The sequence below is a fragment of the Patiria miniata genome, unplaced genomic scaffold (assembly GCF_015706575.1).
Source record: "Patiria miniata isolate m_02_andy unplaced genomic scaffold, ASM1570657v1 HiC_scaffold_5, whole genome shotgun sequence".
Lineage (NCBI taxonomy): Eukaryota > Metazoa > Echinodermata > Asteroidea > Valvatida > Asterinidae > Patiria > Patiria miniata.
Window position 1 is genome coordinate 6,066,656 of NW_024037072.1, and position 18,163 is coordinate 6,084,818.

Sequence of the window (18,163 nt, forward strand, 5' to 3'; positions counted from 1 at the left end):
GCACAATTTTATTATTGCGAGAGCGGTATTCTAGTTTTCCATCTCGAGAAGGTGCACAATCTTGTTAATGCGAGAAAGGCACTTGTGTTTATGAGGGGCATTTTCCATTACAAGAGACTGAGAGGAGACCATTTTATTTGTAGCGCGATCATATGCTGTCATGTGTGCGTTTGAGGGGCAGTTTTGTTTTCATCTCGAGGCCGGCCTCGGGCACATAATCGCGAGAGAGGGGCACTTTTGTTGGCCTGGGAAAAGCTGGGGGCAAGTCCCCCCCCCCCCTCCCCCACCCCCAGTTCCGCCGCCCCTGCAGAGAGCTAGTGTAAATACGAAACACACGCTAAGGAACTTGTGGTATTTTGCAAGCCGAAGGTTTAGCCATCGAGTCCATAGCGTGACAAGCGATACAACTTTTTAGTGGCATCGACAAGGGGCGGAGACGTGGTCGTCTTGCGGAAAAAAGATTGGAAGTGCGCCCTCTGTCGTATTCTGCCAAGTCCTTGCCCAGACGTCAATTGGCCACGTGCCATTCAAAATGCTGAAGGGTATCTGACTAGACTTGCCAGCTGGCTTTGCTTTTTATCTACGTACGTACGTACACGATGTACGTGATCCGACAGACAGTATTACTTCCTCTACCGACATTCGTTGACAGGGTGACACAGTCGTGACAGTGATGATATCTGATGTGGCGTTTCTAAGTTCCTAGGAAATGGTCATTGTTGTATGATCCTCGTTATACCGGTTACCAAGAAGGCATACTATCCGTGTGGAACATCGATGATCAAGGTGAGGTTTGACACATTAAAGTACCAGTACGCAGTAGCTTGAGTCCTAACTCCAGCTCAACGCATTAGTTTAGAGCTGGAGGCACGTTAAAAACGGGGTAGGCCTAGGCCTAAATAAGATTAAGAGGCCCGACATCCCGGACCGTATATCCCCAGTGCATTACACAAAAACGGTCCATTTTCCCTATTATCCCAACCCAGATTCATACTTGCGATGTAGCAGACATGATTCATGAAGCAAATAGGCCTAGGGCCTAATCGACTTCAGCAGAACAGAAAGACAAAAATATGAAATTTTTCGATGATTTTGGTGACAATTCTCCAGAAACGATGAGAAAATGTCGCGCGACACAATTCTGCCGTTGACCCAAAAACCCAACATTGCCCAACAAAAACATCAGATTTACCTCAAAATGGCCCCCAAATTTAATACTAGACACGCCACCTGAGGATCGATGATTAAGATCGAGGTACTAAAGTTTTAGGCGCCTACTTTAAATATGATTCGGATGACAAGTGAAATTTCCCATTCAATTTGTAACATCTGATGCGATCTCTTTTTCTAATTCTATGGTTTCTCCACGGTCTGCCACCAGACCACTGAAGGTCAATCTTTTCAAACAGTTGGACATGTGGGACAAATTGAAATCACTTGGCTTCACTCCGTCTCAGGTGCAAAAATTTGAAGAAAATTAAAAATTGATTTGAGACTTCCAACTTGGCTGGTGAAATGCTGAGGACCTTGTCTTGGCTTCATAACAATTTTGGAGAACTTTGTTGGCTAAAGAGTGAGTAACGTTGGCCTGAATTTGTTTTTCATGTTTTCCTGCACGCACGGTCTCAGTCTGACAATGTCTCAGTCTGACAAAAGTACCGGAAATATCAGTAAAAAGTTATTCAAGATTTAATGTGTTTACACACCTACTGTATTTACTATTCACCATCCAGATTGAAGACATTACAGATATTTACATGTGAATATAGGATTCAGAATTTCAGATTGACAATTGTATGGGCTCGACATTCTGCATTGTAGCACACATAACTGTGCAATTTCATGATCACTTTCAGTTTGTGTGGGAATGGGATTTAATGTGGGAATAAATACACAAAAACTCTGTAAACAGTGAATTACATGTAACCACTTTGTTTTTCTTTCAAAAAATATCAATTGTTGAGTCATTTCTGAAATGCAAACACAACTCAATAACCAGTTGTGGAAAAGAGCACAATGTTACCCTTATTAAAGTTGTCAACTCATTTCAGATTTGTTTTGTATTAATTTTCAGCCGTCACCACTGCGGTAGTCTATATTGAAAATGAGATGTATGCTTGGGCATTTTCATATCCAACACTGAAGAAGGAAACTTTTCCGAATTCCAAACCATTGTGTTGTGAGTTCCCAATTCAGATAATATAATGTTTATGAGGAAAACTACTGCAGGAAGTATCCGTCAAAGGAAATTAACAATAGTAATTTCGGCAGCTGTAATTCATGTACAGATGTACAGGGTGAGTAAAAAAAAGCAGAACCCAAACTCCAACAAAATATTTCATATTTAAAAAATATGTAGCACCAAACATAATAATGACTGGATAGCCAATTTTATAAACTACTTTTAGATGAAAAAATTACTGGAATTGCTCAATTTGTTCAAAGAATATCACCATTGAAACACAATGACCCTAAAACCTGTTTCGTCCAAAAAAAGCAATTTATTGTGTGTTTTGACTTTAAAAGCATGATGGACACAGAATACTTGTTTCAACAACTGTCAACAACTGTAGTACATAATATCTTTATTAACAACGATGCTTTAAAGCCAAAGGCAAACAGTATGATTTATAAAATCAACTTTTTTTTTAAAAGACGGGCCTTCAAAAGGACTTTGTTGAATATTTTCAACTTTCAAACTGAGGTTTTTAACATCACTGGTGATGTTTGAAGACAATTGCGATGACGATTCTTGAAATCGCATTTTTGGACGAAAGAGGTTTTAGGGTCATTGCGTTGAAATGGTGATATACTTTGAATTGATTGAGCAATTTCAGTATTTTTTTTTCATCTCAAGTAAAAGTAGTTTATGAAATTGGCTTTCCAGTCATTATTTTTTTTGGTGCTACATGTTTGTTGAAATATGAAATAAATTTTTGGGGTTTGGGTTCCGCTTTTTTTGGACTCACCCTGTATCAGTACATATCCCTGTGCCACCTATTGGTATTCTCAAGGCCAGATTAGCGGGTCTCATTGATTGAGCATGTGTATTCATGTTCCACCTTCTTGTAAGGCTTGCTAGGTACATACCACCTTTTGTTGGGAATAATAGAAACAGGTGCATCGGGAGTGACAAGGCGACCGACAAATCTGACAGGGTGAAAAAGGGGTCAAGACTACAACAACAGTGCACATGGAGGAACAAAAAGGAACTTTGATTCATGTAATAGTCACCAAGACATGCACACAGTGAGCATGTAAAATCACACAGTATGTCATACCTTTATAGCCAAGGACAACCTTGTACATGTTTTTTTGGTTGTTTTTTTTAAATGTACAGTATGGTTATGCATCCACAAAGGATCGAGCACAATGTACATTGAATGCGTGTGACTGTCCAATACTGAACATGCCTGTAATTACGTGTTTAGGCCTATAGAAACGTTTCTTCACATTGTTGCTTTCGTCGTTTTTTGGGGTATAGGCCTATAATTTCTGTGAGCTTACACTACAGACAGGTATTGATGATGGTGATGCATACTCTAGATAAAATTACATGTCCTGCTGTATGTACAAACAGTTTACAACATGTGGGTTTGACCTTGGTGACTACTGGCAATATTGCTGTTGTGTGTTCCTTCCTCCATGCTTGGACCCATGCTTGGCCCTAAACATTTATGACCAATTTTACATGTATGTGCAGTAGGCGTATGCACAAAACTAGCGGGATGCTGCGCTTCGCACGGCACCCGCTAGATGGGTGGAGTTGACTGTTTTGTATCGTTGTAAAGTGAAATCTGGATAAGCCACACTCTGATAACTAAATACAACTGCTAAGTCACATAAAGAATCAGACCTTGTGTTGTACACGATCCTATTTTGACTCATCCTATCAGTCTCGCTTAAGTTGTCTTTGCGTTTAGCGCACATGACAGCGTTTCCAGCAGAGATTGTGCGAGGGTCGAGGACATATTCAGCTACATGTACAATGTACGTTTATGTGAAACTCAGCGTAATTGTCAATATAGTGGAAGGGGCAAGCCAGGGGTGGAGTGCTAGATATTACCGCATGTGTACCTGTCCATACATGTTTTATACTACATGTATACACATGTACATGTACATGTAGCTCTGTGTGGGCACGTGTGGTCTAGCGGTGGAGCACGTGTGGTCTAGCGGTGGAGCACAGGATTCGTGATCGAGAGGTTGTGGGTTCGAGCCCCACCGTGGACATGCGTGTTGTGCCCTTGAGTAAGGCACTTTACCTCAATTACTCCTCTCAACCCAAGTGTTAAATGGGTATACCGGCATTATTCAATGCTGGGAAGGTAATAGACTCGCTGTGGAGGAGGTGTGGCGATCCCCCCACAGCAGCATACGAGTCTGGCCCAATCGCTAATGAAAGAGAGATGGGCACTCCGTTCCTGTGAATACAGGTTCGTCCCCTTTACTTTTTACCTGTAGCTCTGTAGTTCAATGGATTAACAGTTTCCATTTTGTGAGATTTATACCTACCAGTAGGAAGCCTTGCTTGCTCATGTTTTTGTACAGTGTTCATATATTGACCTTGACTGGAGTAATACACAAGACAAGAGATTGTCCTGCACATGAACCTTTCCGTGCAGGGTACAGATAAGTCAGAAATAAAACAACTTTATGTAACTTCCTTTTTAGGGCTGAACTTCCTTCCTCACAATGTTCATGCGATTCTGAGGATGTACGTGTACGTGTTACATCTGCAACAATGTGCACCCCATAGTGCGTATACATATGTTTTCTGCCAAAATTTAGTTTTCAACCTAATCGAACACCAATTGTTATCGTAATTGTTATTTCTGCGACTCAGTCCAGAAGAGTTGGTGCATGGTTAGTGATAATAGTGATATAGGCCTATAGGTGATTCTTTTTTTCAGTTTGCATAATTGTGCTTGTTATGATAACTATTACCTAAGGGCTTTGTATATACCCCTATTGTCCATGAAGATAACAGCTGTAGGTTTTGTTAGCACAAACAGGGGTCAATGAAATAGAATGTGTTAAAGGTTTCATATCTGCAACAATGTGCAGGCCATAGTGCGTACATATCTGTGCTCAATGTTGTTTTCTTCTAAAATTTAGTTTTCGACCTTCACCAATGTTAATTGTTATTTCAGCGACTCAGTCCAGAAGAGTTGATTACATGGTTGGTAATATGGTGTGATTCTTTTTTTTTCAGTTTGCATGATTGTACTTGTTTTGATAAGTATTACCCAAGGGCTTTGCATGCACCTCTATTGTCCACCAAGATAACAGCTGTAGGTTTTGTTAGCCATGGGGTCAATGAAAATAGGGTTGTCCAATGCTTCCAAACTTCTGTACCTGCATACATGTATAGCTCACTCAGTACTACATGTAATTTAATCCTATCCCTTGCATTGGTCTGGATTGGGCTTTCATGTGGTTTCCACAAAGCAGAGCAAATTTAGGCAAAAAAAAAAATAGTTCTGCTTCCGATTACATGGCACTTGAAAATACGGTAGGTATGTACATGTAGGGAATTTTTTTTTTTTTTTTTTTTTTGGCCAATTTTTTTTGTGTATGATCATATGGAGGCGTCTGCGTGTAGTCAAGGATAAAAGGTAGAAATTGATGGTTTTGGGTAATTTTTCCTCATTTTTCCCATAAAAAAATTAGGGGAGGGTCTGTCAGAATAGGGTAGGTACATGTAGGGAAACCGGAAGCAGAACTATTATTTATTTTGGCCGTATGCACGTGTGGTCACACTATTTCCTTTTTCACACAATCTAAATTTAATTTTGGATTGTTGTGCCTGCGATTTGAGAGCAAAACAAAATTCACAAACTTTAAAAAATTAAATGCAACTCATTTTGAGCTTACTGTACTTGTAAAGCTGAACGTGTGATTGTGGCTCATGTGAATGTAAGAAATAAATTTGGGGTCCACTTTTTTCCTGTCCCTGTTACACATGACATCTATAATTCTGATGTTCTCCTATCGTCTCAGAGTGATTATGAACAGCAAACTACCAGAGCCAACAAATATTTCAAATAAAAAAGCTTGTTCAAGTCATTCTTAATGACACCTGAATGGCTAATTACAATGTACCGAGGTAACAAGGACAGGACAGATGTCACACTTTAAACCCTTAATTTATAGAACGACCCGAAAGTCTTCAAAGTTACAAATGATTCACAACTCATTCTGTGAACCTCCACCAAGTGTTGCACCACACCCACTATATCCTTGGCAACAAAACTCTCATATTTTGACAGGACATGTATACACTGCCATGACTACATGCACATTTCCACGGCAATCTTTGAAGTTTGAACTTCTACAATGAGTCACTGGTTGGTATATAAGCTGACACATTGGGTAATAGTTTCCCATAAAGCAAACAGACCTTTGCTTCCAGTTTATATCACTTCATACCTGCTTCTTGTCAGAATAAACAAATGATAAACAGTGTTATCCAGATTGTACAATTTTTTGCTGTCTGTAGATACTCATGATATAATAATAGGCATCAGATGCAGTACAATTGGTTGCCCCTAATTAACAGGTCACAGCCTTACAGTGTTGACAGAAAGGCTTTCCAAGGAGTTTATTATTAATCAGTTGGGCAAACGCGCTTTGGGGCTTTGCATGCTTGATAGTACCACACATGTACACCATCTACATGTAAAGTGACTATCTCTATTGCAGAGATAGTGGCTTCAAAATTTGTGCATTTATAACCTACTTGTAAGCTTCTTCCAGTAGGTAAGTACAAGTGCTATGACATTGTGCTTCTGGCTGAGAGATAAGCAGTGTGTCCTTTCTCTATTGTGTGTGGTAATTACAGTGTGCGAGTAAAAAATAGGATATTATAAAGATCTAATGGAAGTAGCGGTATAGCCTTGTGTTTAGTGTTTGTGACCCACGATCGGAAGTTCAGGGGTTCCAATCCTGCATTTGCCATTATGTTGTGTCCTTGGGCAAGCCACTTAACCTTTTCTTGCCTCTCTGCACCAAGGAGTATGGATAATGTTTCCCTTCTACCGGTGATGGACTTGCTTCACAATTGTTTCATGCTACTGGTATTACGGCTTGATGAGCTACATCCATGTTAGCTTCGGACAGACTTATCTGATGTCATCTTATTCTCTGCCTGTTGTTTCACTTGCTCCATATTTCTCCTTTTTTTTTTTACAGGTCAGACCCAGTGTTCATGCTTCGCAAAGCAGATTGAGAAATGAGAATCCAGTGCAGTGTGGCGTCGAAGAACACCATAACCCAAGCAGGCATCCAATGCACGTAGCCATTCATGGATATTGCTATTTGCTGTTACTCGTCAGTGCTTAAGCCAACCCAACCCCAGAACCACATCAATGTCAGCCACGTCTGAGCCAGATTCTTGGAGATGACTTCCCAATTTAACTTGACGTTTCACTGCCATCAGTGATCCTGCTAGTACCGTTGCATGTCTCCACTTCTTTTTATTCACTTCAGTCTAGCTGTTTTCTGTGTCTAGGATTGTCTTCATCTAATTCTTCAACTTCTTCTCATCTCAGTACTTCTCCTTGTCCCCCTCCCCCTTTTTAATCTCTTACTTGTACATCAACTGCCCCGCCCCCCTCCTCCATAACACACGATGACAACACTTGCCGTACCCAAAGTATCGCTAGACTTGCCCCAGCCCTTTGGGCGTTCCAGCAGTGACTCCAACCTGTTGGATAGACGGAACTGCTTTGAGGACAAGGATTACGGGCTTGATATCCCGGATGAGTTGTACGGGGACCGGCCTGAGACTGAGGGGCAGGTGCTGGAGCCTGAGAAGACGGAGAGGTAAGTGGTTGATGTGAACATCAAGATTGGGAAAAAATAATAAATACATTGTAGCAAACACAGTGATCTGATACACCGTGCCCTCTGGAGACGTGCACACGTCTCCACAGGGCAATTTCTATAGATGAATACATCTCCACAAGATTTTCACAAAATAGACATATGGATTTTACTCAAAAACTAGGAATTTTCAAGGTGGGTTGATCTGTCGCAAATGGAAGAGTTTTAGAAAAGGGATATATTAAGTCCGAATTTCAGCCGAGGAAATTAATTGTGGTTAAAATAAGAGCATTTTGAAACTCGAAAACTTTACTACACGAGAACAAAGAAATGTCTCCACAAGAATACAAATTTCAGTATTGGTGAACTGTGTGTGTGAATTAAGCAGTTTTTGTTTGCCGTGATGTAGTCCATGGTGTTTTGTATGACCTAGGGTTGCAAAATGGCACCTGGCTTGAAGCCGAGGGTGCCATTTGCTCCCAAGGTAGTATGAGGCAGTGTCCAAATGACTTGGCTACGGCTGAACATTGCACACACCTATGGAAGCGGCTGCAGCCACTTCCCATAGACCTGTGTTATTTCCAGCCATAGCCAATCAATTAGGACGTCGCCTAATTGTTTGTAATCGGCTTTCAAATACAAATTTTCAAATAGGTTTTGCCTTTGTTCTTGATTTATTCTTGATATTTCTTGTTTACTTCCATAGTGACCAAGACACGGATTCCGATTTGCAAGACCTTGCTGGGGAGTTCCGATTACGTCTCAACAGCAAAGGCCACCGTGCCAGCATCACAGACAGACTGCATGAAGAACTCACCAAAGCAAAAGTGGTACAGAAATTGCTATTTGTGTTCTGCATTATGCTAAGCATTGGGCCCAGGGATGTTTCATGACAGTAGTGTTGAAATTTAAACGTAAGAAATGCCCCCCCCCCCAAGATTTCATGAACAGCGCCACCCCATCTTCTAAAAAGTGATCATACTGACTAGAAGGAGCATTGGGTCTGGTCCCTTAAAAAAAGAAAACTTTACCAAAAAAAAAGCCAAAAGATTTGCCCACCATTGTTCAAGTTTTAAACGGCTGTCCATGGACAGTGGAAAGATCAGTGTTGCAGTATTTTTATCCGAGTACAAAGTACTACCGAGTAGCACGCTATCGAGTACCACTCACATCCGAGTTTGAGTACAAGTTTTGTAAAACTGAGTTTGAGTACTTGGACCTCCGAGTATGAGTATGAGTACTTTGTGGAGTATTCAGGTAAAAATTAAAATCTTGAATAACGAGATCCCACTCGGACGCTGGTGGCACATTGTACATAAAGATGAAGCATGTAGTCTGTGCAAAGACCAACACAAAGGAAATCGATCCTCTCTACAGCCCGGTACACATGTCTCCAGTATTGTTAAAACGGAGCATGTTCATCTCCAAGTCAGGAGTTGTTTTTTAATGCAAAACTAAATCACTCAATTTTCCCCCAAGTTTTTATAAGGGAGTACAAGTGTACTTTGATGATAGAGTACGATATTGAATAGTCAAGTCCAAGTACTTTGCTTCTCGAGTACAAGTACCGTGAATTCGAGTTCGAGTATTTTGGTATTTGAGTACGAGTGTGAGTATGCGTATTCTAAAAAAGAATTTGAGTACTAGTTCGAGAACTGAGTACTTCAACACTAGGAAAGGTTTGGCCCACCATAACGCATAATTTATAACAAACCTATCAAAGCTATTTCAAGCTATTCCCATGATTGTTCACTAGACATGCTAGAATCACAGGATCTAGCATAAGCCAATTCAGAAGTCAAATCATGGGAACAATTGGGAGGTGTGTCAAGCTGCTCTGGTTGATCTGGAGATCGGACAAACTGTTTACCGCCCATTTACCATCATGGGCACTTCATTTTTATGCTTTTTTATCACTGATTTGTTTTCCCAGGCACTGGAGTTGAAGGATGAGCAGGTGTCCAAACTGACCAGGGTACGAGAGGAGATGGACCAGGAGATTACTGAGCTGACTGCCAGATTGTTTGAGGTATATTTGCTTGGTAAATGTGGGTAACCAGCCAGCATGTCACACATTGTATACAGGTTGTGACTGGTTGTCCGCTGACTTTTGCTTAACAGTCTAATTTGCTAAGTAGTATTTTCCGCTTAACTGCTGCTAGAAATTTGGCACTAAAGCCAGGCCTCACATTCAAACCTTGAAACCTATAAACCTTTAAAAACCTATATTTCAACTTGGGAGCCTTATTTTATTTTTCTAAAGTACATGTAACTTATTTAACCTGTAAATTCTTATATTTTATTCTGGCATGCATTTAAAAAAAAAAATTAAAGAAACTTTTAAAAATAAATTTGACCCACAGTTTAATTATCATAATGCCAAAATAACCATGTAGTCAATATAGGCCTTTCTCTCTAAGATTTCTTGTACAATTGTTCAGAATTTGGCAGTTTGCATGAAATTGGTAACTTTATCTAGTGTGGAGAACCTGAGGTGAGCAATGCGCTAGATTTCTGCTACCTCGTGCTGAAAAAAATACACGGTTTTGCATCCTAAAAACCTTGGAAAAACCTTTAAAAACCTACATTTTGATTTTCAAACCCAGAGATGTTAAGCTCTGAAAGATGCTGAGCAGAGAAAATCTTTGCTGAGCAGAAACCGGTTACCAACCAAAATGTCATGCAATGTTTAACGCTCATGACTGGTTCTCGTCAGTGTTTTGCTTAGCACGTAAATTTGCTGACCAGTATATTCTGCTGGGCAGAGAAGATGCCTGCTAAGCAAACAACAGCTGAATACTAATCACGAGCAATATACATCACATGGAGTTTTGGCTGGTAACCTGTTTTTATAAGCCAGATTTTTTGTGCTAAGCAAATTTTTGTGCTTAGCAGCGCCGTGAAATTGGCCCTAGATGGTTCGCAGCAAGGTTTTGCCTGGTGCGTAAATCGTGTCTTGCAACAATAATTTGGTTCACATACGTGTAAAGCCTATTTCAAAACTACAGGTTTTCACAGAGTACTATGCAGTGTCAACACAGTTCTAAGCCACAACTGTTTTTATTTGAAAACAAATTTCTAATTGTAAATGCACACTTTTTAAAGTATTTATCAATTTTTAGTATTCATGCATGTACATGTACCCACAAGGAAATAAAATAGAATAAATAAAAGACTGACATTCAAATTTAAAGAACTTTTAGCAATTTGCAGGTGTTTGACTATCTGTTTACAGTTTTGCATGCAAAACAAACTATAGGTTTGTACCCCGGTACTTTTAGGTTTCGTGTACACATGGTTAGAAATTGTTGTCTGTGTACTTCCGCATGTCCAATGAACCTGTAATTTTTATTGTTTCATTTTGCAGGAAGCACACATAATGGTCAATGAGTCCAACGTGAAGAGGGCCAAAGCAGAGAAGAAACTGAAGGAGGCTACAGGGAAGGTAGGCACAGCTACAATGTATAGTGTTTCCGTCAACGGTGTGGTTTGAGTACAAAGCAAATAAGACTTTGCCTCATGGTGGGAAAATATCAACCTTTTCCCTTCACACAACATTGTCTAGTTTACTGGTGTGTATTTGCACTGAGAGTTCCAGTTGGTTTTGGTGTAGTTTCACTCATTGATTGGCAGTCATTTAAGATTCAACTCTTGGAAGTTTAAAGTCCCATCTTGATAGAATTTGCCCTTGGTTTTACCTTGGGCTCCATATTTCCCCTCAAATTGACAAAACATCCTGGTAAATGTCAAAAAGTCTACAGTCGATTTGAGACAAAGGTTTGATGGGCTGGCACACTGCTGTGAATATCTTCTGTTAGTGACATTATCCCATATCTGGGCTGCTACTTAACTTGAACACAATCATCATGTTGTCTTTGTTTTATTCAAATAATCCTCGTCACACCTTGACAGCTTCAAGAGATTTTAACGCTCATTCCATGCATAATTTTGGTTGTTCCTGCTGTTGTTGCTGCATTTGTACAGATCGACGTGCTCCAGGCTGAAGTGCAAGCCCTGAAGATACTGGTCCTGACCTCCACCCCCAGCAAGCCCAACCCCCAGTCGGCCAACCCCAAGAAGCGCAGCATCCTGTCCAAGCGATCCAAGAGTGGCCTCTCGGCCAACGTCCTGAGTCACCATAGAAACCACAGCCTGCAGGGACCAATCAGCATGGAGCTGGCAGCACAGCCGACCAATGGGGTTCAAGCAGCGTCGCCGGAGCCGGAGAGTCCCAAGAGAGGAGAGGTAAGGACCCCAGAAGAAGATCCAGGGAGCGAAGAGCGAGAATTGTTTGAAGCACTTGAGCTTCCCCAATTTTCGAAATGATTACTAAAAGTTTTCCCATAATGGTACAAAAAAATTGGAAAATTCAGATTGAGCAATTGGATGATGACTTTTGGTCATGTGACCGCAGTGTTTCCCCTGACTAATGAAATGAGCGAGGTTGTAAAATTCAAATTGATGATTGAAACAAAATTTATGCTGTCTGCAAACTGAAAAGAATGCAGCGCTGACCAAAATACCCGATGATTCCATCTTCACATCCTAATTGTGAGTTCTTGATACATAGAGGTCAAGGAAAATGCTCATAAATCACACAAAATGGACATTGTTCGATTTATTATAAAATTTCCTTTATTGCAAATCTTCACACTAAATCACAGCGAGGTGGTGATTTTGGCAAAAGTTGAGCAAGGTGGTCACTGAAAGTAGCGAGGTGGACCGCCTCAAGTTTGAATGGGCAGGGGAAACACTGACGTGACCAAGGTAGCTAAGTCAAACTCAGTCACAAAATTCTGAGAAAAATGCACAAAAACCAAAGGTGGGCTGGGCTTGTGTCAATTTTGGGTCAAAGCATTGTCATCTAAAGTGTCTCAGTAAATACCAGTCAGTCTCCTTAATTGTCTTCAAAATGTCTCCCCCCCCCATTTCTTTCAGGCGGACCCTGTTCTCCTGCGCGAGTTCCAGGCCTGGAAGGAGCATCCCACCTTCCTTCGGGATGATCCCTTTATGGCCCGCATTTTTGCCGAGGATGTCTTTCCGTGTCTCAACTTCCCTAACCAGCAGCTGTCAGAGACGCTGCAGAGCTGCGTGGAGAGTTTCAGCCTGTGCATAGAGCCCCTACCGGACAAAGGGTCCCTGCCAAGGTAGGTGTGTCTCAAAAAGGAAGCTGAGGTAGTCTGAGTCCAAGACTGGTCCGAATTCCTGGCAAGTGCGGTCAAGCCACTGTGGCGGTGAATCAAAGCGAGTCTGGGAACTTAGGTACTCTGACCTGGGTAATTGCGAATATACCTCACGGGCGCCATCTCAAGCTAATACATGCATGAGGTATGCTCTGATTTTCATGGGTCCGGTGCCAAAATCTTCCCCAAGCTGGATTTGATGTATCTTGTTGATACCCCTCTCTACCTCAACGGTTGCTTGGTTGCACTTGCCAGAGATTAAGGGAACAAAATACCAATCAAGTCTTGCAACAAAGACTAGTGCTGAGGCTGTGTCCAAATTTACTTGGCTACGGCTTGCAATTACACATTTGTCTATTGAGGCAGCCGCAGCCACTTCCCATAGATGTGTGTTATGCTAGCCTTAGCCATTCGTTTCGGACGTGGCTTTTAACCCAGAGGTTACCACTGAGAAGGCATTTTTTGTGTTGGCGCATCCCCACAGTGCTATCACTGGGCACTGGTGAAAAAAAAGAAATTTGTGAAGGAAACGAAGCCTAGTAAACCACTCTGGGTTGGTCACTCTTTGGCAACCAAGAATCCTCCGGGTTGCAAACTTTCACGTCGAGCTTGGGTCAAGCTGAACCGCGTCCGGACTGGCTGGGCGAGCACACCGCTCTTCTGGAAAAAAATCGGCCTTTGTCCTGGCTGAGACACACACATGCCCATGTGGCTCTCCTCAGACACTTAAAGGAAACATGCAGTCCAAAATTTTCATAACGTATTTTATTTTATATATACATTCATTTATGTGTATTAAATGTGAATTAAAAGCAGAACTGGTTCTGGTGTACGTTTAGTGTGGTAATTTGCCGTCCAAAATTGAACCCCCCTTTTTGATTTTCGCGGCAACTCCAAATGAGGGCGCTGTTCATGACATAAACAAAGGCAGAGAAATCCAGGGCCCGTAAATGACGTCTGAGTACGAGACGGATTAGCGAAGCTACTGTGCTGTGTGTATGTGCAGCCGCCGCGTACCCGTACGTGGCATTATATGCACACGTACGAATGTGTCTACATGGGATATGTACAGTACACGTGGACGTGCCACGGTGCCACCGTTGTCGAATGAACACAACGACGACCGTCATGACCGTAAAAGTTCCGAAGACCGTCCTCTTCTTTCCTTAGCGAATCCGATGAAAATGGTACAGATTCGTCCGATTCGAATCAGAGTTCTAATGATTCAGACACTGACTCGATGTTTTTTTAGGGGCAAGTTGCTGTACAGACCAGCATCAAAGCACGACGGCTCAAAGTGCAGCGCAGAGGGCCGCGAACTCACTGGGCCCGGACCACTTTGCTCTGGTATTTACCTTCACTTTGGCTCTCCAACTTGGCTCCGATATTTCGGATTTACTGGAAACAAATGAAGGCTTACTCCATCCTTGGTAGTTTTACTACACCTAGCAGCCACACACCTTGGCGGCATGGCCGAAAATCGGGTGTTATTTCTCCTCGATTCCGAACGAAACACCAGAAAAACTTTCAGTGCCGCAATGTATATGTACATGTATTATGATGCACGCCGCAATGCCGGTGCCCCCGCAGCGCGGCAAGTCTCTGCCTTCGCTTGCGTCATACCCCTCGCGAAGTTTTATGTTAATGAAGCTTCCCTTTGTGGGGCGGAGTAGTTTGACCAAACATGTTCACAAATTATTTTCCCCCATTTATCTTAGAAACTAAACACCGCCATACACAAAATATTGTTAAGAACATCATCCTTTATTGATTTAAGCAAAAAAAATGCAATCAAAATTTTATTTCATGTTCCCTTTAAACACATCTTTGAGGAGTGTGTTATCTACAAACCTCCCACAGGAGCCAGCAGCTTCAACACCATTGACGCCGATTTCATCACCTTGCGTAATGGAGATGTTCACTTTAAGAATCCTTCATACGAACGTCGACTCTCCATAAATATTGTTCATGCATTTCTTGCAATGAGAGCACAAAGAAATTAGAGGTCACCAACCCCCTTGGATGGGGCATTGGGGATAAGTGAATATTTTATGCAGCTTTGTATAGAATTTTAAATATCATTTTAAATATCATCCTCTTTCTTCAAGGGCTAAGCAGTCCTTATATCGTTTGCTACTCATTACTAGGCTCAAATTGATGTCAGCTTGAGGTGGCCAGCTGAAATATTGTTACACAGTGTAAATAATTCTGTCTTTGTTTCTTCTCATACCAAACCAAAGGCGGTGTTCGTTAACAGACCAGCAGCGTGCTTGCCACTATCGCATCAAGCTAGGCGACACAGAGGATTGGATCAAGATATGCACCGCGGCTAGGAACAGAATTACCGCAGTCTGTGACTTCTACACCTACCTGGGCTACATCAAGCAGGGACTGGTCAAAAGTGATCGTAAGTAAATTTTTGGCAGAGACTTCAAACTCTTAGAGGGTTTCAGATATTTTGCTGATTTCTGTATACAGATACATACATGTGAGCATTGTACGCTTATAGGGCACCTTATTCTTGGTAGAATTAGGCCGATGTACAAAATATTTACTTTGATCAACAGCTGGCTAAATTCTTCTGCCATTATAAACACCAGAAAAAAAAGAGTAGGCTTACCTAGTTGAAATGGACCCAAAAGTCTCAGGCCATTTTTTATACTCGGTGACTCATTCATCAGTCGGTCAGTCAGCAACCTGGTAAGTCAGAGGATAGTCTTGCGCGCGCCTGTTTTGCCTGATATATGCAGCGCGCATTCCAAACTTGTCGTAATTACTCCGAACCAAACTCTTAGATTTTATCCAGTAGCATGCAAGATGCAGCAAGAATTCCTTTTGCAAATTCAGGGCAGCTCTTTTGTGGTATGTAGCACGTGTGGGACTGAAAATGGTCTGCAATTGCCTGCAGAAGTAGCGCATGCGAACTAGTTTCCCCCATTTTTTTGGGGGGGAGATTTTACAAAATTCCCAAGACATCGTTGCTAGCGGTTCTTGGGTGATATCGATTCGTCGTGATAACGCCCTCTTGCAGCGGCGGGTTATCGTGAATCCAATATACACAACAACGTCTTGGCCCAAGACTAGTCAGAGGGATATAGGCTGGCCCTTTGGTCTCGCAAAAATTGAGACAGATGTACAGAGTTCATTAAATCATTTCTGGCAACTCAGCTCTCTGCTCCAGCAACAGCTTCTTTGCTGTACCGGAAACTTGTCAACACGTCCCTTAGCACACAGTTTAAGTCAAGTCCATCACAAGTCCACTTGGGTCAATCCCAAGTCAAATCACAAGTAAGTTCATACGCGGCAGAAGATGAAAAATGGAAAAAAAGCAGCACCTCTGTCACCTAGTGCCTCTCCTTCACATAACATGCATCAGACATAGTCTATATCTTGATCTACTTGCATTTCTAGTCATCCATCATTCTTCTACAATGGAAGGGCCAAAGTTGCCTGTATAAATCTCCACATTTCATTGTTTGTTTGATTGTATTTTGTAAACAGTGCAAGAGATCTACTGGGAGATGATCCGACTACGAAAACAGATGTCTCTGACCAAGCTAGGTCTACAGTGATTTGTTGTTAACTTAAGTCCATCTCCTTCCCTCGGCTTTGTATCGCGAGTGATCTACGCAAGTTGCTTCAAAGTATTTCTAAATCTATACTGTGTACGCTGGACACGTGTGCTATTATGGTCAGTCTGCTTTGTCCAGTTTGTGAAGAGGTGAAACTGGTGGAAGAGGTGGAAGCATTTTACCCATGGCATGGGCTTTAAGGCATACTTCAGGGCAAGCCTCTACAATTCAAGGAAAGCAGCACCTCAAATGTTCCCCAAGATTGCAAGTCCATTTTTATTAGTGTGTGTAAGGTTGGCTTACTAAGGTATTGTATTTTTTATGTACTCGTATTTCTGCCCACAGTACTGAGCCTCTGTAAGCACGATGGTGTCGTCCGAGTTCAGGGTACTGTGCTGAAGCAGAGTATTTTGCTGAGCATTTTTTTGTGCTTGTGGAAACACAAGTGCCAAAAGGAACAGGAAAACTATGTGTTTTTTTAAGCACTTCCTGAGCAGAATGTGTTTGTGCTCAGAAATGTTGTTTGTCATGTGAAGCTGCAGTTGGTCCTTTTTAAAGGCGTATAAGTTCATTTGCTTTTCATGCAATTTGTTCGCTTCCAGTAATAACACCACTCAAATTCCGAAGAAGAATGTTCAAAACCTAAGCTGTTGAAATTTCAGCGCATTGAGGATTACACTTATCGAGAAAACAGTGAAAAACCATGTACAACCTTTTGATCATAAAACATTTCGTTTATAGCAATCTCTGTATTTCCAAAAATCAGTCAATTGACTGATTGCTGGAAATTAGCTGGAAATAACCTACATTTCTTGATTTATTGTAAATGACATAAAGTCAGACGGAATAATTTCAAGGAGTGTTTAGTACCAGTACAATCTTTAATCCAAGTAACTTTTCGGATAATTATTTGGTAGGTTACTCTAGGGGTGAATGCAAATGATCCTAAATGCCTTTAATTAGAATGCAAGGTGCATTTGCTGTGACGATGCAGGCCCATTTGTGCCATCAGAGACTGCTCAGCCCTCCCAAAAAGTTGAGAAAATTTTAACTTGGTCAAGTTTTGCCATCAATAAATTTTGAGTTATTCTTGTTGTGAGAGTACCTGTATGAGACGACAGACTTTTTCCCCATTTTACCTACTTCCGTTGTTTAAAGACAAATTTTTTAACAACAAAATGCAACGAAGGACTACTTTGGGCGGTATGACTTCCTGACATCCAGTATTGTTTCTTTTTGTAAGCTTTTCAGCATTTTTAACTAGAATTTAGTTCTTAAAATGGTTTAAATAAAGCTATATTTTAAAATACTACGTACACTTTGTTAACATGTACAGTATGAGAAAAAAAAGATGCATTCAGTTGATTTACTGAAAGTTTATATTTTGTAATGAAGAAATGCTTTCTCCACACATGTAAACTACTGGTTAACATAATTACCTCCACCAAGGAGGTTATGTTTTCATCAGATTTGGTCAGTTAGTTTGTTGGTTGGTTGGTTGGTTTGTCTGTTAACAAGATAACTCATTTGCATGAAAAAGTTTTTAGGGTTGGTCCTTGGTACAAGTACAAATCGATTAGA

The 18,163-nt window shown here is 41.3% G+C and overlaps 1 protein-coding gene across 3 annotated transcripts; it reads left to right on the top strand.

Moving 5' to 3' along the window:
• Positions 1-581: 581 nt before the first annotated feature.
• LOC119741561 (guanine nucleotide exchange factor for Rab-3A-like) lies at positions 582-17,679 on the top strand. Of its 3 annotated transcripts, none has more exons than XM_038217361.1 (9): positions 582-786; positions 7,195-7,827; positions 8,534-8,657; positions 9,761-9,856; positions 11,195-11,272; positions 11,812-12,072; positions 12,766-12,974; positions 15,251-15,417; positions 16,512-17,679. In XM_038217361.1, exons 2-9 carry the CDS (start codon positions 7,634-7,636, stop codon positions 16,580-16,582), a joined length of 1,200 nt encoding a protein of 399 aa, XP_038073289.1. In that variant the 5' UTR covers positions 582-786; positions 7,195-7,633; the 3' UTR covers positions 16,583-17,679. The 3 variants fall into 3 exon arrangements, with proteins under 3 accessions (XP_038073289.1, XP_038073291.1, XP_038073290.1); XM_038217363.1 differs by lacking the exon at positions 582-786 and adding an exon at positions 6,736-6,762; XM_038217362.1 differs by lacking the exon at positions 582-786 and adding an exon at positions 6,781-6,834.
• The last annotated feature ends 484 nt before the right edge of the window (positions 17,680-18,163 follow it).

Excerpts from the sequence above, each read along its gene's own strand:
- LOC119741561 (XM_038217361.1), top strand. The coding sequence starts at position 7,634 with ATGACAACACTTGCCGTACCCAAAGTATCGCTAGACTTGCCCCAGCCC. Across the intron at positions 8,658-9,760 it reads AACTCACCAAAGCAAAAGTG|GCACTGGAGTTGAAGGATGA; the intron begins GTACAGAAATTG and ends TTGTTTTCCCAG. Across the intron at positions 15,418-16,511 it reads GGGACTGGTCAAAAGTGATC|TGCAAGAGATCTACTGGGAG; the intron begins GTAAGTAAATTT and ends TTTTGTAAACAG.